The sequence below is a fragment of the Oncorhynchus tshawytscha genome, linkage group LG04 (assembly GCF_018296145.1).
Source record: "Oncorhynchus tshawytscha isolate Ot180627B linkage group LG04, Otsh_v2.0, whole genome shotgun sequence".
Taxonomy (NCBI): domain Eukaryota; kingdom Metazoa; phylum Chordata; class Actinopteri; order Salmoniformes; family Salmonidae; genus Oncorhynchus; species Oncorhynchus tshawytscha.
Genome location: NC_056432.1, coordinates 1,259,973 through 1,283,171, shown reverse-complemented (window position 1 = coordinate 1,283,171; position 23,199 = coordinate 1,259,973). Strand labels below are relative to the sequence as shown.

At 40.0% G+C, this 23,199-nt stretch overlaps 1 protein-coding gene across 1 annotated transcript in view; it reads right to left on the bottom strand.

Annotated features, from left to right (window-relative positions):
- LOC121838706 (transducin-like enhancer protein 4) overlaps window positions 1-5,216 on the bottom strand; it is a 74,942-nt gene extending 69,726 nt beyond the window's left edge. Inside the window, exons 1-5 of the mRNA XM_042321239.1 lie at window positions 5,195-5,216; window positions 5,036-5,073; window positions 4,778-4,875; window positions 3,771-3,834; window positions 2,988-3,032 (exon numbers count right to left, since the gene is read on the bottom strand). Of these exons, the coding sequence (XP_042177173.1) occupies window positions 2,988-3,032; window positions 3,771-3,834; window positions 4,778-4,875; window positions 5,036-5,073; window positions 5,195-5,216 (267 nt within the window). The remainder of the gene's footprint in view (window positions 1-2,987; window positions 3,033-3,770; window positions 3,835-4,777; window positions 4,876-5,035; window positions 5,074-5,194) is intronic.
- Between the last annotated feature and the right edge of the window lie 17,983 nt (window positions 5,217-23,199).

Here is a 23,199-nt window from a genome sequence, read left to right as displayed (position 1 = left end):
TGACTCAATGACGGTAGCATATTCTCCCTGCCTGAGAAAAATAATAATAAGATTAACACTTACTGAACGTTCATATCAACCTTGTTGTAACTAGGCAAGATAACTTAGCTATGCTAGTTTAGCTAGCCAAAATTACAGTAGTTTAGCAAGCCCATACTAACTACCTAGCATCAACTAATCTTGTTTGATTGGACGGTTTGTTCAGTCAATCCAAACTTCATGTTAATCAAATTTACTTGAAACTCACCCTTGATCGTTTTACTCCTCCATGATCAATCCCATGCAGAAAGAACAAGCTACTAGTCTAAAAACGACTGATAGATATCAGCAAGATCAGGAAGTCATGAATCCTTCAAAATAAAAGTACTTTTCTGTATACTGTGTAAATTAATATTATCATAACAATCGTCGGATATCATAAAAATTGAACACATCTTATACGGGTGATCAAACACATGCATTCCTAAAACTAATTATGTCATATATTTGTTTTTATACATAATAATTCAGCCTAAATGGGAACATGAGAACTGAGGAAGTCCTAATATGGATGCCATGATTAACATTTGCATACTGATCTGTAAAACGCAACTCACAAATATACGAACCAACTCACAAATATACGAGCCAACTCACAAATATACGAGCCAACTCACAAATATACGAGCCAACTCACAAATATACGAGCCAACTCACAAATATACGAGCCAACTCACTAATATACGAACCAACTCACAAATATACGAGCCAACTCACAAATATATGAGCCAACTCACAAATATACGAGCCAACTCACAAATATACGAGCCAACTCACAAATATACGAACCAACTCACAAATATACGAGCCAACTCACAAATATACGAGCCAACTCACAAATATACGAGCCAACTCACAAATATATGAGCCAACTCACAAATATACGAGCCAACTCACAAATATACGAGCCAACTCACAAATATACGAGCCAACTCACAAATATACGAACCAACTCACAAATACACGAACCAACTCACAAATATACGAACCAACTCACAAATTTACGAGCCAACTCACAAATATACGAGCCAACTCACAAATATACGAGCCAACTCACAAATATACGAGCCAACTCACAAATATACGAACCAACTCACAAATATACGAGCCAACTCACAAATATACGAGCCAACTCACAAATATACGAGCCAACTCACAAAAATTGGAGAGCAGTCATAAACATGTCAAATGCATGTCAAAAACGTAATCTGTGGAGCCACATGTTGTCACATTCACAAAAACCTATTTGACCACTGTTGTGTTTGCAAAGTAAGAAATATGTTTGTAAAATGTGCTGTGGTAACCAGAAGAAGACGACTCATTTGTTTTTGGATCTTGACATACTGTATGTTGGTAAAAATATATGGGCATATTTACATTTTTATTTAAAAGTTTCATTTTATATTTGCACAATTACATCTTTTGTTTAGGACTCACTGCTTATATGTATTAAACATGATGAAAATCTATCTATCTTTCTTTCAATTCAATTCAATTCAATTCAATTCAATGGGCTTTATTGGCATGGGAAACATGTGCCCATAACATTGCCAAAGCAAGTGAGGTAGATAATATACAAAAGTGAAATAAACAATAAAAATTAACAGTAAACATTACACATACAGAAGTTTCAAAACAATAAAGACATTACAAATGTCATATTATATATATACAGTGTTTTAACAATGTACAAATGGTTAAAGGACACAAGATAAAATAAATAGGCATAAATATGGGTTGTATTTACAATGGTGTTTGTTCTTCACTGGTTGCCCTTTTCTCATGGCAACAGGTCACAAATCTTGCTGCTGTGATGGCACACTGTGGAATTTCACCCAGTAGATATGGGAGTTTATCAAAATTGGATTTGTTTTCGAAATCTTTGTGGATCTGTGTAATCTGAGGGAAATATGTCTCTCTAATATGGTCATACTTTGGGCAGGAGGTTAGGAAGTGCCGCTCGGTTTCCACCTCATTTTGTGGGCAGTGAGCACATAGCCTGTCTTCTCTTGAGAGACATGTCTGCCTACGGCGGCCTTTCTCAATAGCAAGGCTATGCTCACTGAGTCTGTACATAGTCAAAGCTTTCCTTAATTTTGGGTCAGTCACAGTGGTCAGGTATTCTGCCGCTGTGTACTCTCTGTTTAGGGCCAAATATCATTCTAGTTTGCTCTGTTTTTTTGTTAATTCTTTCCAATGTGTAAAGTAATTATCTTTTTGTTTTCTCATGATTTGGTTGGGTCTAATTGTGCTGCTGTCCTGGGGCTCTGTAGGGTGTGTTTGTGTTTGTGAACAGAGCCCCAGGACCAGCTTGCTTAGGGGACTCTTCTCCAGGTTCATCTCTCTGTAGGTTATGGCTTTGTTATGGAAGGTTTGGGAATCGCTTCCTTTTAGGTGGTTATAGAATTTAACGGCTCTTTTCTGGATTTTGATAATTAGTGGGTATCGGCCTAATTCTGCTCTGCATGCATTATTTGGTGTTCTACGTTGTACATGGAGGATATTTTTGCAGAATTCTGCGTGCAGAGTCTCAATTTGGTGTTTGTCCCATTTTGTGAAGTCTTGGTTGGTGAGCGGACCCCAGACCTCACAACCATAAAGGGCAATGGGTTCTATGACTGATTCAAGTATTTTTAGCCAAATCCTAATTGGTATGTTGAAATTTATGTTCCTTTTGATGGCATAGAATGGCCTTCTTGCCTTGTCTCTCAGATCGTTCACAGCTTTGTGGAAGTTACCTGTGGCGCTGATGTTTAGGCCAAGGTATGTATAGTTTTTTGTGTGCTCTAGAGCAACAGTGTCTAGATGGAATATATCTATCTAATCTAATCTAATCTAATCTATCTAATCTAATCTATCGCCATACACTTACATCTTAAACACTGCAGCCAAAAGACACACACACACACACACATTCATTTTAAGACTCACTCAGTCTACTTTCCTACCTGTTTGTGCATCTCAATGTTGAGTCCATAAGACATCTCATAGTACTGAAAGACAAAGACAAACATCAGCCTCTATCATTTTCTACTTTCTGTTTCTCACACAGTAGAATCTCACAGACAGTAGAACCACACAGTAGAATCTCACAAACAGTAGAACCACACAGTAGAATCTCACAGACAGTAGAACCACACAGTAGAATCTCACAGACAGTAGAACCACACAGTAGAATCTCACAGACAGTAGAACCACACAGTAGAATCTCACAGACAGTAGAACCACACAGTAGAATCTCACAGACAGTAGAACCACACAGTAGAATCTCACAGACAGTAGAACCACACAGTAGAATCTCACAGACAGTAGAACCACACAGTAGAATCTCACAGACAGTAGAACCACACAGTAGGATTTTCAACATTGCAGAAACAATTTTATTTTTGTCAACACAAGTTTACAATTTTAATGTAGAAAATTAAGACAAATAGCATGGACAACATTGTTGTCACCCCAGAGCTAGGTACTTGTTTCAAATCGTAAACTTAGTCCAAATCCAAATGCAATATGTTATCAAAGTAGAAATAGGGAACTATTGAATAAAAGTGGACGTAACTCTCTCTCTCTCTCACACACACACACACACACACACACACACACAAACACAAAAAAACACACACACAAACACACACACACACACACACACACACACACACACACACACACACACACACACACACACACACACACACACACACACACACACACACACACTACATGAAGCTCACCATAACATAGTGTCTCTGCATCTCTGTCTTCTCACTGGACAGTTTCTCACACTCCAGTTTCAGACTGAGGACAGAGAGAGACATCAACACATACTATCCAGTCAGGTTGTGGTCTGGTCTGGTCTGGTCTGAGACATCATCACATGCTATCCAGTCAGGTTGTGGTCTGGTCTGGTCTGGTCTGAGACATCATCACATACTATCCAGTCAGGTTGTGGTGTGGTCTGGTCTGGTCTGGTCTGGTCTGGTCTGGTCTGAGACATCATCACATACTATCCAGTCAGGTTGTGGTGTGGTCTGGTCTGGTCTGGTCTGAGACATCAACACATACTATCCAGTCAGGTTGTGGTGTGGTCTGGCCTGGACTGGTCTGGTCTGGTCTGGTCTAGTATGGTCTGGTCTGGTCTGGTCTAGTATGGTCTGGTCTGGTCTGGTCTGGTCTAGTATGGTCTGGTCTGGTCTGGTCTAGTATGGTCTGGTCTGGTCTGGTCTAGTATGGTCTGGTCTGGTCTGGTCTAGTATGGTCTGGTCTGAGACATCAACCTGAGGTGTAGACCCCACCTGAGGTGTGTGTGTGTGTATTCCACTATATAGACCCCCGCTGGGGTGTGTGTGTATTCCACTATATAGACCCCCCCAGGGTGTGTGTGTATTCCACTATATAGACCCCCCAGGGTGTGTGTGTACTTCACTATATAGACCCCGCCAGGGGTGTGTGTGTATTCCACTATATAGACCCCCAGGGTGTGTGTGTATTTCACTATATAGACCCCCAGGGTGTGTGTGTGTCCTTCAGTATATAGACCCCCAGGGTGTGTGTGTCCTTCAGTATATAGACCGCCCCTGGGGTGTGTGTGTCCTTCAGTATATAGACCCCCCCAGGGTGTGTGTGTACTTCAGTATATAGACCCCCCCTGGGGTGTGTGTGTCCTTCAGTATATAAACCCCCCCCAGAGTGTGTGTGTCCTTCTGTATATAGACCCTTCCCCTAATGAGGTGTGTGTTACCTGTGAAACTGAGCCTGTAGGAACTGAAACTCCTCCTTGATGCGGTCACATGACTCTGACACAGTGAATTTGAAGGGCTGGCCTGGCTGGTGAGGTACCTGGGGGGGGGGGTCAACAACAATAGCAACATATCAAAAGGCCCCTCGTGATAAGAGCACATCACATAGAATAAATTGAGAACACCATTGTGTTCATGAGAGTCTCATCTTTCCATGGAGGGGTCATAATAGTGTGTAGCCCAAACAGTTCGGACTCTACAGGCAGAAGTGCAGGCGGTGCCGACGAGTCCCATGACGCTTGTGGGAGTCGAAGAGCAAAACGGAGAACACCACCATGTTTGTGAGAGTCTCATCTTTCCACTACAGTGAAGTCAGATTTTCGGGATGTCTCCTGGTCTGCAACTTTGCAACCTTTTACCGCGGATGCTGAAGGCCGACATCGGCAGATGTGGTGGATTGAGACACAGCCCATGTCAGAAAAACAGACTTAAACAGATGTGGTGGATTGAGACACAGCCCATGCCAGAAAAACGGACTTAAACAGATGTGGTGGATTGAGACACAGCCCATGCCAGAAAAACAGACTTAAACAGACAGATTTATCTGGGGAATGTGTATTATGCTAACTGGGTTTGAACGGGGGCGCGGACAGCGACTCTAAGGGAGGTTTAAAACTCTTTGGTTCATTATTCACACATCAGCAGTTAGATTACTTGTTGGTTATTACTGCATTGTCGGAACTAGAAGCACAAGCATTTCGCTACACTCGCATTAACATCTGCTAACCATGTGTATGTGACAAATAAAATTTGATTTGATTTGATTTGAGCATTCGCTGCTTCAAGTTCAGTAGCCTTCCTCCCCTCTCCTAGTTGGGTGTCAGTAGCCCTCCTCTCCTCTCCTCTCCTCTCCTCTCCTCTCCTCTCCTCTCCTCTCCTCTCCTCTCCTCTCCTCTCCTCTCCTCTCCTCTCCTCTCCTCTCCTCTCCTCCCTCTCCTCTCCTCTCCTCTCCTCTCCTCTCCTCTCCTCTCCTCTCCTCTCCTCTCCTCTCCTCTCCTGGTTGGGTGTCAGTAGCCTTCCAATCCTCTCCTCTCTCTCCTCTCCTCTCCTCTCCTCTCCTCTCTCCTCTCCTCTCCTCTCCTCTCCTCTCCTCTCCTCTCCTCTCCTCTCCTCTCCTCTCCTCTCCTCTCCTCTCCTCTCCTCTCCTCTCCTCTCCTAGTTGGGTGTCAGTAACCTTCCTCTCCTCTCCTAGTTGGGATGTGAGATCAACTGTACCTATATGTCTATATACAGTATGTCTAATTGAAATAGACTAGGCTGCCTATACGTGGACAGGGAATCACGTGTCAGTTATCTTTCCAAAGAAATTAACTTAAAGTTGCACTATGCAGAAATAGCTCCACCATTTCCTAGTTGCTAAAATTCGAATAGTTTGCGTAATTTCAGTTTGTGACAAAACAAGCACGTATAGTACAGAAGAGAGTTTCCAAAAGCGAGTACACTACACAGTGTCAAAGCTTGATGATGGTTATGTGAAGTGCTAGGGAAAAACCCAAAATGTCGATCTATTGGGGGGCCCCAGGACCGAGTTTGGGAAACCCTAAAGTAGAGAATCATTGTACCATCTACCTGGTTAAATAAAGGTGTTCTCAACTGGCCGACCGGTTAAATAAAGGTGTTCTCAACTGGCCGACCCGGTTAAATAAAGGTGTTCTCAACTGGCCGACCGGTTAAATAAAGGTGTTCTCAACTGGCCGACCCGGTTAAATAAAGGTGTTCTCAACTGGCCGACCCAGTTAAATAAAGGTGTTCTCAACTGGCCTACCTGGTTAAATAAAGGTGTTCTCAACTGGCCGACCCGGTTAAATAAAGGTGTTCTCAACTGGCCGAACGGTTAAATAAAGGTGTTCTCAACTGGCCGACCGGTTAAATAAAGGTGTTCTCAACTGGCCGAACGGTTAAATGAAAGTTACACAAAATAAAAAAGACTTTGCTCTGTTATCTTGTGTTGTCTTGGCTGTGTGCTTAGGGTCATCGTCCTGTTGGAAGGTGAACATTCGCCCCAGTCTGAGGTCCTGAGCGCTCTGGAGCAGGTTTTCATCAAGGATCTCTCTGTACATTGCTCCGTTCGTCTTTCCCTCTATCCTGATTAGTCTCCCAGTCCCTGCCGCTGAATAACATCCCCACAGCATGTTGCTGCCACCGTCATGCTTCACCGTAGGGATGGTGCAAGGTTTCATCCAGACGTGATGCTGCCACCATCATGCTTCACCGTAGGGATGGTGCCAGGTTTCCTCCAGACGTGATGCTGCCACCATCATGTTTCACCGTAGGGATGGTGCCAGGTTTCCTCCAGACGTGATGCTGCCACCATCATGATTCACCGTAGGGATGGTGCCAGGTTTCCTCCAGACGTGATGCAGCCACCATCATGATTCACCGTAGGGATGGTGCCAGGTTTCCTCCAGACGTGATGCTGCCACCATCATGATTCACCGTAGGGATGGTGCCAGGTTTCCTCCAGACGTGATGCTGCCACCATCATGTTTCACCGTAGGGATGGTGCCAGGTTTCCTCCAGATGTGATGCTGCCACCATCATGATTCACCGTAGGGATGGTGCCAGGTTTCCTCCAGACGTGATGCAGCCACCATCATGATTCACCGTAGGGATGGTGCCAGGTTTCCTCCAGACGTGATGCTGCCACCATCATGATTCACCGTAGGGATGGTGCCAGGTTTCCTCCAGACGTGATGCTGCCACCATCATGTTTCACCGTAGGGATGGTGCCAGGTTTCCTCCAGACGTGATGCTGCCACCATCATGCTTCACCGTAGGGATGGTGCCAGGTTTCCTCCAGACATGATGCTGCCACCATCATGTTTCACCGTAGGGATGGTGCCAGGTTTCCTCCAGACATGATGCTGCCACCATCATGTTTCACCGTAGGGATGGTGCCAGGTTTCCTCCAGACGTGATGCTGCCACCATCATGATTCACCGTAGGGATGGTGCCAACTTTCCTCCGTACGTGACATTTGGCATTCAAGCCAACGAGTTCAATCTTGGTTTCATCAGACCAGAGAATCTTGTCTCTCGTGGTCTGGGAGACTTTAGGTGAATTTTGGCAAACACCTGTCATGTGCCTTTTACTAAAGAATGGCTTCTGTCTGGAAAGGTCTGATTGGTGGAGTGCTGCAGAGAGGGTTGTCCTTCTAGAAGGTTCTCCCATCTCAACAGACAAACTCTTGAGCTGAGTGACCATTGGGTTCTTGGTCACCTCCCTGACAAAGGCCCTCTCACCGAATTGCTCAGATTGGGAAGCCAGCTCTAGGAAGAGTCTTGGTGGTTCTTCCGTTTAAGAATGATGGAAGCACCTTAAACGCTGCAGACATTTTTTATTACCCTTCTCCAGATCTGTGCCTCGACACCATTGTGTCTCGGAGCTCTATGGAAAATGTCCTTTGACCTCATGGCTTGGTTTTTGCTCTGACATACATTGTCAACTGTGGGACCTTGTAAAGACATTCAAATCATGTCCAATCAATTTAATTCACCACAGGTGGACTCCATTAAAGTTGTAGAAACTTCTCAAGGATGATCAATGGAAACAGGATGCACCTGAGCTCAATTTTGAGTCTCATAGAAAAGGGTCTGAATACTTATGTAAATAAGGTATAAGGTTCTATTTTATATATATATATATATATATATATATATATATATATATATTATTTGAAAAAATGTGTAAAAAGCTGTTTTCTTCTTGTCAGGACAGTAGAAGGAGACACTATGAGCTGAATATAACAGTGGAAGGGAGGACAGTAACAGGAAACACTATGAGTTGAACATAACAGTCAGTATAAGAGAGGACAGTAACAGGAGACACTATGAGCTGAACATAACAGTGGAAGGGAGGACAGTAGAAGGAGACACTATGAGCTGAACATAACAGTCAGTGGAAGGGAGGACAGTAGAAGGAGACACTATGAGCTGAATATAACAGTGGAAGAGCCTTTATATCTCCCATAAATATTGATGCCAAATGTTTTGTCTTTGCCTACAAATCATCCCACTCCTAAAAGGTTGGCATTATCCTATATGCAAATTGTCCCACTCCTAAAAGGTAGGCTTTATCCTCTCTAGGGTAGGGGGCAGCATTCGGTATTTTGGATGAAAAGCATGCCCAAATTAAACGGCCTGCTACTCGCGCCCAGAAGATATGATATGCATATAACTGGTAGATTTGGATAGAAAAAACACGCTAAAGTTTCCAAAACTGTTAAAATAGTATCTGTGAGTATAACAGGGTTTTTGTTTTGTAGTTTTCTATTCAATGCCATTACAGTATCCATTGACTTAGGACTCCATTTGCAGTTCCTATGCCTTCCACTAGATGTCAACAGTCTTTAGAAATCGTTTCAGGCTTGTATGCTTATAAATGAGGGAGTAAGACCAGTCTGAACGAGTGGACCCTAACGTGACGCAGAGTTTTTTCAGGCGCATGTGCATTTCTTGTTTACCTTTTATATTGACAACGTTATTGTCCGGTTGAAATATTATAGATAATTTAGGCTAAAAAACAACCTGAGGCTTGAATATAAACATAGTTTGACATGTTTCTATGAACTTTACGGATACAATTTGGATTTTTTTGTCTGATTGTTTTGACTGAGTTAGAGCCTGTGGATTACTGAAGAAAACGCGCAAACAAAACTGAGGTTTTTGGAAATAAAGAGACTTCATCGAACAAAAGGAACATTTATTGAGTAAATTAATGTCTTCTGATTGCCACCATATGAAGATCATCAAAGGTAAGGGATTCATTTTATCTCTATTTCTGAGTTTTGTAACGCTTGTGCTTGGCTGGTTACTGTTTGTAATAATTTGTCAACAGGGCTATGTTCTGGGCTAGGTATGTTCTGGGCTAGGTATGCTTTTGCCGAAAAGCATTTTATAAATATGACACTGTGGATGGATTCACAAGAAGTTAATCTTTAAACCTATGTAAAATATGTTTTGTTTTCTGAATTTTTATAATGAGCATTTCTGTAATTGAATTTGGCGCTCTGCAATCTCACTGGATGTTGGCCAGATGGGGCGCTAGCGTCCCACATACCCTAGAGAGGTTAACGACCGTTCCACAGGTGCATGTTCAATAATTGTTTAGGGGCCATTGAACAAGCATGGGAAACAGTGTTTAAACCCTTTACAATGATGATCTGTGAAGCTAGTGTCCCACATACCTTAGTGAGGTTATCCTCTATGCAAATTGTCCAGCTGTTAAAAGACAGGATTTATCCTCTATGCAAATCGTTCCACTCCTAAAAGGTAGGCTTTATCCAATATGCAAACCATCCCACTCCTAAAAGGTAGGCTTTATACAATATGCACATCATCTCACTCTTAAAAGGTAGGCTTTATCCTATATGCAAATTGTCCCACTCGAAAAAGTTAGGCTTTATCATCGATTCAAATCATCCCACTCCTGAAAAGGTAGGTGTTATCCTATATGCAAATCGTCGAGCTAGTTAAAGGTAGGCATTATCCTATATGCAAATAATCCCACTCCCAAAAGGTAGGCTTTATCTTATATGCATATTGTCCCACTCCTAACAGGTAGGCTTTATCCTACATGCAAATCGTCCACCTACTTAAAGGTAGGTTTTATCCAATATGCAAATCGTTTTACTCCTTAACTTCTTGCGTCGAGCCATCCCGGATCCGGGATCGTGAATACAGCCTCAAGCTCATTACCATAACGCAACTTTAACTATTCATGAAAATCTCAAATGAAATGAAATTAATATGCTAGCTCTCAAGCTTAGCCTTTTGTTAACAACACTGTCATCTCAGATTTTCAAAATATGCTTCTCAATCATAGCAAAACAAGCATTCGTGTAACAGCTAGCGCAGCTAGCGTAGCATTTAGCGTTAGCATTAGCATTAGCAGGCAACATTTTCACAAAAAACAGAAAATCATTCAAATAAAATCATTACCTTTGAAGAACTTCAGATGTTTTCAATGAGGAGACTCTCAGTTAGATAGCAAATGCTCAGTTTTTCCTGAAAGATTATTTGTTTAGGAGAAATTGCTCCGTTTGGTGCGTCACGTTTGGCTACCAAAAAAAAAAAAACAAAAATTCAGTCTTCAAAGCGCCAAACTTTTTCCAAATTAACTCCATAATATCGACTGAAACATGGTAAACGTTGTATAGAATCAATCCTCAAGGTGTTTTTCACATATCTCTTCATGATATATCGTTCGTTGAAAGCCTCCTCTCTCCTCTCAATCACTGGATGACTGCGTGCAGCTTGTAGATTACGCACCAATTTAGACAAAGGACACCGGGCGGACCCCTGGTAAATGTAGTCTCTTATGGCCAATCTTCCAATGATATGCCTACAAATACGTCACAATGCTGCAGACACCTTGGAGAAACGATAGAAAGGGCAGGCTCATTCCCGGCGCATTCACAGCCATATAAGGAGACAATGGAAAACAGAGCTTCAAAAATTCTGCCCATTTCCTGGTTGAAGTTTCATCTTGGTTTCGCCTGTAGCATGAGTTCTCTGGCACTCACAGATAATATCTTTGCAGTTTTGGAAACCTTAGAGTGTCTTCTTTCCAAAGCTGCCAATTATATGCATAGTCGAGCATCTTTTCGTGACAAAATATTGTGCTTAAAACGGGCACGTTTTTTTATCCATAAATTAAAAGAGCGCCCCCTATATCCAAGAAGTTAAAGGTAGGATTTACCGTATAAGCAAATTGTTCAGCTCCTGAATGATAAATTTATCCAATATGCAAATCATCCCACTCCTAAAAGGTAGAGTTTATCCTATATGCAAATAGTCTAGCTACTTAAAGCTAGGCTTTATCCAATATGCAAATCGTCCCACTCCTGAAAGGTATGCAAATCATTCTGCTCCTAAAAAGTAGGCTTTATCCTATATGCAAATCATCCAGCTCCTAAAGGGTAGGCTTTATCCTATATGCAAATCATCCAGCTCCTAAAGGGTAGGCTTTATCCTATATGCAAATCGTCCCACTCCTAAAAGGTAGACTTTATCCTATATGCAAATCGCTATATCCTAACCAGTAGGCTTTATCCTATATGCAAATCGTCCTTCTCCTAACCAGTAGGCTTTATGCTATATGCAAATCATCAAGCTCCTTAAAGGTAGGCTTTATCCTGTATGCAAATCATCCCACTCCTAAAAGGTAGTCATTATCCTATATGCAAATCTTCCCACTCCTAAAAGGTAGGCTTTATCCTATATGCAAATTGTCCCTCTCCTAACCAGTAGGCTTTATCCTATATGCAAATCATCAAGCTCCTTAAAGGTAGGCTTTATCCAATATGCAAATTGTCTTACTCCTAAAATGTAGGCTTTATCCAAAATGCAAAACGTCCCACTCCTAACAGGTAGGCATTATCCTATATGCAAATAGTCCTTTTCCTAACCAGTAGGCTTTATCAAATATGTAAAATCGTCCCACTCCTGAAAGGCAGGCTTTATCCTCTATGCAAATTGTCCAGCTCCTAAAAGGTATGATTTATCCTCTATTTAAATCATCCCAGTCCGAAAAGGTAGGCTTTATCCTATATGCAAATTATCCAGCTACTTAAAGGTAGGCTTTATCCAATATGCAAATCGTCAAGATCCTAAAAGATAGGCATTATCCTATATGCAAAACATCCCACTCCTAAAAGGGTATGCATTATCCTATATGCAAATCATCCCACTCCTAAAAGGGTATGCATTATCCTATATGCAAATCATCCCACTCCTAAAAGGCAGGCATTGTCCTATATGCAAATTGTCAAGGTCCTAAAAGACAGGCATGATCCTCGATGCAAAACATCCCACTACTAAAAGGTAGGCATTATCCTATATGCAAATCATCCCACTCCTAAAAGGTAGGCATTATCCTACATGCAAACCATCCCACTCCTAAAAGGTAGGCTTTATCCTCTATTTAAATCATTCCAATCCTGAAAGGTAGGCTTTATCCTATATGCAAATTGTCAAGCTTTTTAAAGGTAGACTTTATCCTCTATGCAAATCGCCCCCCTCCAAAAAGGAAGGCTTTAACATCTCTGGGATATGTGGGCAGTACTGACCCACCTCACCAACAGCCAGTGAAATTGCATGGTGCCAAATTCAAAACAACAGAAACCCCAGAAATAAAATTCCTCAAACATACAAGTATTTTACACCATTTTAAAGATAAACTTCTTGTAAATCCAGCCACAGTGTCCGATTTCAAATAGGCTTTACGGCGAAAGCACACCAAACGATTATGTTAGGTCAGCACTAGTCACAGAAAACCATACAGCCATGTTCCAACCAACGAGAGGGCTCGCAAAAATCAGAAATAGTGATTAAATTAACCTTTGATGATCTTCATCAGATGGCACTCACAGGACTTCATGTTACACACAATAAATGTGTGTTTTGTTCGTTTAAGTTCATCTTTATGTCCAAAAACCTCATTTGAAATTGGTGTGTTATGATCAGAAATGCATTGTCTCAAACAAACATCCGGTGAAAGTGCAGAGAGCCACATCAACTTACAGAAATACTCATAATAAACATTGATAAAAGATACAAGTGTTATGCATAGAAATATAGATACACTGCTCCTTAATGCAACCACTGTGTCAGATTTCAAAAAAGCTTTACGGCGAAAGCACACCTTGCGATTATGTTAGGTCAGTGATAGTCACAGAAAAACATCCAGCCATTTTCCAAAGAAGGAGAGGTGTCAGAAAAGTCAGAAATAGCGTTATAAATATTCACTTACCTTTGATGATCTTGATCGGAATGCACTCCCAGGAATCCCAGTTCCACAATAAATGTTTGTTTTGTTCGATAAAATCCATAATTTATGTCCAAATACCTCCTTTTTGTTCGCAGGTTTAGCCCAGTAATCCAAATGCGTAATGCGCGATCACAAACATGTGAAACGATGTATAGAATCAATCTTTATCATAATTCTTCAATAATGTTCCAAACCGGAGAGTTCCTTTGTCTTTAGAAATGCAATGGAACACAGCTACCTGTCACGGGTGCACGCGTGGTCAGCTCATGGCACTCTGCCAGACCTCTGGCTCAAACAGCTCTCTTTCTCTCCCCCTTCACAGTATAAGCCTGAAACAGGGTTCTAAAGACTGTTGAAATCTAGTGGAAGCCGTAGGAAGTGCACTATGACCCCATAGACACGGTATATTCGATAGGCAATGACTTGAAAAACTACAAACCTCAGATTTCCCACTTCCTGGTTGGATTTCTTCTCAGGTTCTTGCCTGCCATATGAGTTCTGTTATACTCACAGATATCATTCAAACAGTTTTAGAAACTTCAGAGTGTTTTCTATCCAAATCTACTAATTATATGCATGTTCTAGCTTTTGGGCCTGAGTAGCAGGCAGTTTACTCTGGGCACCTTTTTATCCAAGCTACTCAATACTGCAGTCCCAAAGAAGTTAACCTCTATGCAAATTGTCTTGCTCCTAAAAGGTAGGCTTTATCCTCAATGGAAATCATACCACTACTAAAAGGCAGGTTTTTTCCTCTATGCAAATTACCCACTCTTAAAAGGTAGGCTTTATCCGACATGCAAATCGTCCCACTCCTAAAGGGTTGGTTTTATCCTTTATGCATATAGTCCAGCTCCTAAAAGATAGGCATTATCCTATATGCAAATCGTCCCACTCCTAAAAGGTTGGTTTTATCCTATATGCAAATTGTCCAGCTCCTAAAAGGTTGGTTTTATCCTATATGCAAATCATCCCACTCGTAAAAGGAAGGCTTTATCCTATATGCAAATAGTCCCACTCCTAAAATGTCGGCTTCTAGCTACATGCAAATCCTCCCACTCCTATAAGGTAGGATTTATCCTATAAACAAATTGACCAGCTCCTAACAGGTAGGCTTTATACTATATGCAAATCTTCCCACTCCTAAAGGGTAGGCTTTATAATCTATGCTAATCATCCCACTCCTAAAAGGTAGGTTTTATCCTATATGCAAATCATCCCACTCCTAAAAGGTAGGCATTATCCTATATGCAAATCATCCCACTCCTAAAAGGGAGGCATTATCCTATATGCAAATCATCCCACTCCTAAAAGGTAGGCATTATCCTATATGCAAATCATCCCACTCCTAAAAGGTAGGCATTATCCGATATGCAAATCATCCCACTCCTAAAAGGAAGGCTTTAACCTCTATGCAAATCATCCCACTCCTAAAATGAAGGCTTCATCCTCTATTCAAATCATCCCACTCTTAAAAGGTAGGTTTTTTCCTATATGCAAATCGACCCACTACTAACAGGTAGGCTTTATCCTATATGCATATAGTCCAGCTCCTAAAAGATAGGCATTATCCTGTATGCAAATAGTCTCACTCCTAAAAGGCAGGCTTTATCCTCTATGCAAACTGTCCCACTCTTAAAAGATAGGCTTTTCCCTATATGCAAATCGTCCCACTCTAAAAGGTGGGCTTTAGCCTGTATGCAAATCATCGCACTCCTAACAGGTAGGCTTTATCCTATATGCTAATAATTCTCCTAAAGGTAGACTTTATCCTTTTCCTCCTAAAAGGTAGGCTTTATCCTTTTCCTCCTAAAGGTAGGCTTTATCCTTTTCCTCCTAACAGGTAGACTTTATCCTTTTGCTCCTAACAGGTAGGCTTTATCCTTTTCCTCCTAAAGGTAGACTTTATCCTTTTCCTCCTAAAGGTAGGCTTTATCCTTTTCCTCCTAAAGGTAGGCTTTATCCTTTTCCTCCTAAAGGTAGGCTTTATCCTTTTCCTCCTAAAGGTAGACTTTATCCTTTTCCTCCTAAAGGTAGGCTTTATCTTTTTCCTCCTAAAGGTAGGCTTTATCCTTTTCCTCCTAAAGGTAGGCTTTATCCTATATGCTAATAATTCTCCTAAAGGTAGACTTTATCCTTTTCCTCCTAACAGGTAGGCTTTATCCTTTTCTTCCTAAAGGTAGGCTTTATCCTTTTCCTCCTAAAGGTAGACTTTATCCTTTTCCTCCTAAAGGTAGACTTTATCCTTTTCCTCCTAAAGGTAGACTTTATCCTTTTCCTCCTAAAGGTAGGCTTTATCCTATATGCTAATAATTCTCCTAAAGGTAGACTTTATCCTTTTCCTCCTAAAGGTAGGCTTTATCCTATATGCTAATAATTCTCCTAAAGGTAGACTTTATCCTTTTCCTCCTAACAGGTAGGCTTTATCCTATATGCTAATAATCCTCCTAAAGGTAGGCTTTATCCTCTTCCTCCTAAAAGGTAGGCTTTATCCTATATGCTAATAATTCTCCTAAAGGTAGACTTTATCCTTTTCCTCCTAACAGGTAGGCTTTATCCTTTTCCTCCTAAAGGTAGGCTTTATCCTCTTCCTCCTAAAAGGTAGGCTTTATCCTATATGCTAATAATCCTCCTAACAGGTAGGCTTTATCCTTTTCCTCCTAAAAGGTAGACTTTATCCTTTTCCTCCTAACAGGTAGGCTTTATCCTATATGCTAATAATTCTCCTAAAGGTAGACTTTATCCTTTTCCTCCTAACAGGTAGCCTTTATCCTATATGCTAATAATCCTCCTAACAGGTAGGCTTTATCCTTTTCCTCCTAAAAGGTAGACTTTATCCTTTTCCTCCTAACAGGTAGGCTTTATCCTATATGCTAATAATCCTCATAACAGGTAGGCTTTATCCTTTTCCTCCTAAAACGTAGACTTTATCCTTTTCCTCCTAAAGGTAGACTTTATCCTTTTCCTCCTAAAGGTAGACTTTATCCTTTTCCTCCTAAAGGTAGGCTTTATCCTCTTCCTCCTAAAGGTAGACTTTATCCTATATGCTAATAATTCTCCTAAAGGTAGACTTTATCCTTTTCCTCCTAAAGGTAGGCTTTATCCTATATGCTAATAATTCTACTAAAGGTAGGCTTTATCCTTTTCCTCCTAAAAGGTAGACTTTATCCTTTTCCTCCTAAAGGTAGACTTTATCCTTTTCCTCCTAAAGGTAGGCTTTATCCTATATGCTAATAATTCTCCTAAAGGTAGACTTTATCCTTTTCCTCCTAACAGGTAGGCTTTATCCTATATGCTAATAATCCTCCTAAAGGTAGGCTTTATCCTCTTCCTCCTAAAAGGTAGACTTTATCCTTTTCCTCCTAAAGGTAGGCTTTATCCTTTTCCTCCTAAAACGTCTTTATCCTTTTCCTCCTAAAGGTAGACTTTATCCTTTTCCTCCTAAAGGTAGACTTTATCCTTTTCCTCCTAAAGGTAGGCTTTATCCTCTTCCTCCTAAAGGTAGACTTTATCCTATATGCTAATAATTCTCCTAAAGGTAGACTTTATCCTTTTCCTCCTAAAGGTAGGCTTTATCCTATATGCTAATAATCCTCCTAACAGGTAGGCTTTATCCTTTTCCTCCTAAAAGGTAGACTTTATCCTTTTCCTCCTAAAGGTAGACTTTATCCTTTTCCTCCTAAAGCTAGGCTTTATCCTTTTCCTCCTAAAGGTAGACTTTATCCTTTTCCTCCTAAAGGTAGGCTTTATCCTCTTCCTCCTAAAGGTAGGCTTTATCCTATATGCTAATAATTCTCCTAAAGGTAGACTTTATCCTTTTCCTCCTAACAGGTAGGCTTTATCCTATATGCTAATAATCCTCCTAACAGGTAGGCTTTATCCTTTTCCTCCTAAAAGGTAGACTTTATCCTTTTCCTCCTAACAGGTAGGCTTTATCCTATATGCTAATAATCCTCCTAACAGGTAGGCTTTATCCTTTTCCTCCTAAAAGGTAGACTTTATCCTTTTCCTCCTAAAGGTAGACTTTATTATTTTCCTCCTAAAGGTAGGCTTTATCCTCTTCCTCCTAAAGGTAGACTTTATCCTATATGCTAATAATTCTCCTAAAGGTAGACTTTATCCTTTTCCTCCTAAAGGTAGACTTTATCCTATATGCTAATAATTCTCCTAAAGGTAGACTTTATCCTTTTCCTCCTAAAGGTAGACTTTATCCTATATGCTAATAATTCTACTAAAGGTAGGCTTTATCCTTTTCCTCCTAAAAGGTAGACTTTATCCTTTTCCTCCTAAAGGTAGACTTTATTATTTTCCTCCTAAAGGTAGGCTTTATCCTCTTCCTCCTAAAAGGTAGACTTTATCCTATATGCTAATAATCCTCCTAACAGGTAGGCTTTATCCTATATGCTAATAATCCTCCTAACAGGTAGGCTTTATCCTTTTCCTCCTAAAAGGTAGACTTTATCCTTTTCCTCCTAACAGGTAGGCTTTATCCTATATGCTAATAATCCTCCTAACAGGTAGGCTTTATCCTTTTCCTCCTAAAAGGTAGACTTTATCCTTTTCCTCCTAAAGGTAGACTTTATCCTTTTCCTCCTAAAGCTAGACTTTATCCTTTTCCTCCTAAAGGTAGACTTTATCCTTTTCCTCCTAAAGGTAGACTTTATCCTTTTCCTCCTAAAGGTCTTTATCCTATATGCTAATAATTCTCCTAAAGGTAGACTTTATCCTTTTCCTCCTAAAGGTAGGCTTTATCCTATATGCTAAAAATCCTCCTAACAGGTAGGCTTTATCCTTTTCCTCCTAAAGGTAGACTTTATCCTTTTCCTCCTAAAGGTAGACTTTATCCTTTTCCTCCTAAAGGTAGGCTTTATCCTATATGCTAATAATTCTCCTAAAGGTAGACTTTATCCTTTTCCTCCTAACAGGTAGGCTTTATCCTATATGCTAATAATCCTCCTAACAGGTAGGCTTTATCCTTTTCCTCCTAAAAGGTAGACTTTATCCTTTTCCTCCTAAAGGTAGGCTTTATCCTCTTCCTCCTAAAAGGTAGGCTTTATCCTATATGCTAATAATTCTCCTAAAGGTAGACTTTATCCTTTTCCTCCTAACAGGTAGCCTTTATCCTATATGCTAATAATCCTCCTAACAGGTAGGCTTTATCCTTTTCCTCCTAAAAGGTAGACTTTATCCTTTTCCTCCTAACAGGTAGGCTTTATCCTATATGCTAATAATCCTCCTAACAGGTAGGCTTTATCCTTTTCCTCCTAAAACGTAGACTTTATCCTTTTCCTCCTAAAGGTAGACTTTATTATTTTCCTCCTAAAGGTAGGCTTTATCCTCTTCCTCCTAAAGGTAGACTTTATCCTATATGCTAATAATTCTCCTAAAGGTAGACTTTATCCTTTTCCTCCTAAAGGTAGACTTTATCCTATATGCTAATAATTCTACTAAAGGTAGGCTTTATCCTTTTCCTCCTAAAGGTAGGCTTTATCCTATATGCTAATAATTCTACTAAAGGTAGGCTTTATCCTTTTCCTCCTAAAAAGGTAGACTTTATCCTTTTCCTCCTAAAGGTAGACTTTATCCTTTTCCTCCTCCTAACAGGTAGGCTTTATCCTATATGCTAATAATCCTCCTAACAGGTAGGCTTTATCCTTTTCCTCCTAAAGGTAGGCTTTATCCTCTTCCTCCTAAAAGGTAGACTTTATCCTATATGCTAATAATCCTCCTAACAGGTAGGCTTTATCCTATATGCTAATAATCCTCCTAACAGGTAGGCTTCATCCTTTTCCTCCTAAAGGTAGGCTTTATCATTTTCCTCCTTAACAGGTAGACTTTATCCTATATGCTAATAATTCTCCTAAAGGTAGACTTTATCCTTTTCCTAAAGGTAGACTTTATCCTCCTAAAGGTAGACTTTATTATTTTCCTCCTAAAGGTAGGCTTTATCCTCTTCCTCCTAAAGGTAGACTTTATCCTATATGCTAATAATTCTACTAAAGGTAGGCTTTATCCTTTTCCTCCTAAAAGGTAGACTTTATCCTTTTCCTCCTAAAGGTAGACTTTATCCTTTTCCTCCTAAAGGTAGACTTTATCCTTTTCCTCCTAACAGGTAGGCTTTATCCTATATGCTAATAATTCTCCTAAAGGTAGACTTTATCCTTTTCCTCCTAACAGGTAGACTTTATCCTTTTCCTCCTAACAGGTAGGCTTTATCCTATATGCTAATAATTCTCCTAAAGGTAGACTTTATCCTTTTCCTCCTAACAGGTAGGCTTTATCCTATATGCTAATAATCCTCCTAACAGGTAGGCTTTATCCTTTTCCTCCTAAAGGTAGGCTTTATCCTCTTCCTCCTAAAAGGTAGACTTTATCCTATATGCTAATAATCCTCCTAACAGGTAGGCTTTATCCTTTTCCTCCTAAAGGTAGGCGTTATCCTCTTCCTCCTAAAAGGTAGACTTTATCCTTTTCCTCCTAACAGGTAGGCTTTATCCTATATGCTAATAATCCTCCTAACAGGTAGGCTTTATCCTTTTCCTCCTAAAAGGTAGACTTTATCCTTTTCCTCCTAAAGGTAGACTTTATCCTTTTCCTCCTAAAGCTAGGCTTTATCCTTTTCCTCCTAAAGGTAGACTTTATCCTATATGCTAATAATTCTACTAAAGGTAGGCTTTATCCTTTTCCTCCTAAAAGGTAGACTTTATCCTTTTCCTCCTAACAGGTAGGCTTTATCCTATATGCTAATAATCCTCCTAACAGGTAGGCTTTATCCTTTTCCTCCTAAAAGGTAGACTTTATCCTTTTCCTCCTAAAGGTAGACTTTATTATTTTCCTCCTAAAGGTAGGCTTTATCCTCTTCCTCCTAAAGGTAGACTTTATCCTATATGCTAATAATTCTCCTAAAGGTAGACTTTATCCTTTTCCTCCTAAAGGTAGACTTTATCCTATATGCTAATAATTCTACTAAAGGTAGGCTTTATCCTTTTCCTCCTAAAGGTAGGCTTTATCCTTTTCCTCCTAAAGGTAGACTTTATCCTTTTCCTCCTAAAGGTAGACTTTATCCTTTTCCTCCTAAAGGTAGACTTTATCCTTTTCCTCCTAAAGGTAGACTTTATCCTTTTCCTCCTAACAGGTAGGCTTTATCCTATATGCTAATAATCCTCCTAACAGGTAGGCTTTATCCTTTTCCTCCTAAAGGTAGGCTTTATCCTCTTCCTCCTAAAAGGTAGACTTTATCCTATATGCTAATAATCCTCCTAACAGGTAGGCTTTATCCTTTTCCTCCTAAAAGGTAGACTTTATCCTTTTCCTCCTAAAGGTAGACTTTATCCTTTTCCTCCTAAAAGGTAGACTTTATCCTTTTCCTCCTAACAGGTAGGCTTTATCCTATATGCTAATAATCCTCCTAACAGGTAGGCTTTATCCTTTTCCTCCTAAAAGGTAGACTTTATCCTTTTCCTCCTAAAGGTAGGCTTTATCCTCTTCCTCCTAAAGGTAGACTTTATCCTATATGCTAATAATTCTCCTAAAGGTAGACTTTATCCTTTTCCTCCTAAAGGTAGGCTTTATCCTATATGCTAATAATTCTCCTAAAGGTAGACTTTATCCTTTTCCTCCTAAAGGTAGGCTTTATCCTTTTCCTCCTAAAAGGTAGACTTTATCCTTTTCCTCCTAAAGGTAGGCTTTATCCTCTTCCTCCTAAAGGTAGGCTTTATCCTATATGCTAATAATTCTCCTAAAGGTAGACTTTATCCTTTTCCTCCTAACAGGTAGGCTTTATCCTATATGCTAATAATCCTCCTAACAGGTAGGCTTTATCCTTTTCCTCCTAAAGGTAGACTTTATCCTTTTCCTCCTAAAGGTAGGCTTTATCCTATATGCTAATAATTCTACTAAAGGTAGGCTTTATCCTTTTCCTCCTAAAAGGTAGACTTTATCCTTTTCCTCCTAAAGGTAGACTTTATTATTTTCCTCCTAAAGGTAGGCTTTATCCTCTTCCTCCTAAAGGTAGACTTTATCCTATATGCTAATAATTCTCCTAAAGGTAGACTTTATCCTTTTCCTCCTAAAGGTAGACTTTATCCTATATGCTAATAATTCTACTAAAGGTAGGCTTTATCCTTTTCCTCCTAAAAGGTAGACTTTATCCTTTTCCTCCTAAAGGTAGACTTTATCCTTTTCCTCCTAAAGGTAGACTTTATCCTTTTCCTCCTAAAGGTAGACTTTATCCTTTTCCTCCTAAAGGTAGACTTTATCCTTTTCCTCCTAACAGGTAGGCTTTATCCTATATGCTAATAATCCTCCTAACAGGTAGGCTTTATCCTTTTCCTCCTAAAGGTAGGCTTTATCCTCTTCCTCCTAAAAGGTAGACTTTATCCTATATGCTAATAATCCTCCTAACAGGTAGGCTTTATCCTATATGCTAATAATCCTCCTAACAGGTAGGCTTCATCCTTTTCCTCCTAAAGGTAGGCTTTATCATTTTCCTCCTTACAGGTAGACTTTATCCTATATGCTAATAATTCTCCTAAAGGTAGACTTTATCCTTTTCCTCCTAAAGGTAGGCTTTATCCTATATGCTAATAATTCTACTAAAGGTAGGCTTTATCCTTTTCCTCCTAAAAGGTAGACTTTATCCTTTTCCTCCGAACAGGTAGGCTTTATCCTATATGCTAATAATCCTCCTAACAGGTAGGCTTTATCCTTTTCCTCCTAAAAGGTAGACTTTATCCTTTTCCTCCTAAAGGTAGACTTTATCATTTTCCTCCTAAAGGTAGGCTTTATCCTCTTCCTCCTAAAGGTAGACTTTATCCTATATGCTAATAATTCTCCTAAAGGTAGACTTTATCCTTTTCCTCCTAAAGGTAGGCTTTATCCTATATGCTAATAATTCTACTAAAGGTAGGCTTTATCCTTTTCCTCCTAAAAGGTAGACTTTATCCTTTTCCTCCTAAAGGTAGACTTTATCCTTTTCCTCCTAAAGGTAGACTTTATCCTTTTCCTCCTAAAGGTAGACTTTATCCTTTTCCTCCTAACAGGTAGGCTTTATCCTTTTCCTCCTAAAGGTAGGCTTTATCCTCTTCCTCCTAAAGGTAGGCTTTATCCTATATGCTAATAATTCTCCTAAAGGCAGACTTTATCCTTTTCCTCCTAACAGGTAGGCTTTATCATTTTCCTCCTAACAGGTAGACTTTATCCTCTGTGCTCTTGAGGCGAGGCAAAGTTTGGTAGAGTCTACGCCTCTTTGTTGGTGACTGGGAAACAGTATGGATTCTTCAACGAAGTTAGTGTTTCCATTCAATGACAGATGACTAGTTTTCATCCAAATTGTTTCACTTGAAAAATACTGCACCAAACATTTTAGTTAGATGTAAAATTGTGCGACTTAGATCTCCGCAAAAACGTCCAAATTGCACAGATTTCTTAAATGATCTCAGATGAAATTGGACTATAACAGGGCCAAACAGTAATATTGACGCTTTTCTTTTTCATTTTTAGCAAAGTTCTTTTTTGAGGCCAAAAGTTTTGAGAATGACACAAATATTCATTTTCACAAAGTCTGCTGCCTCAGTTTGTATGATGGCAAGTTGCATAT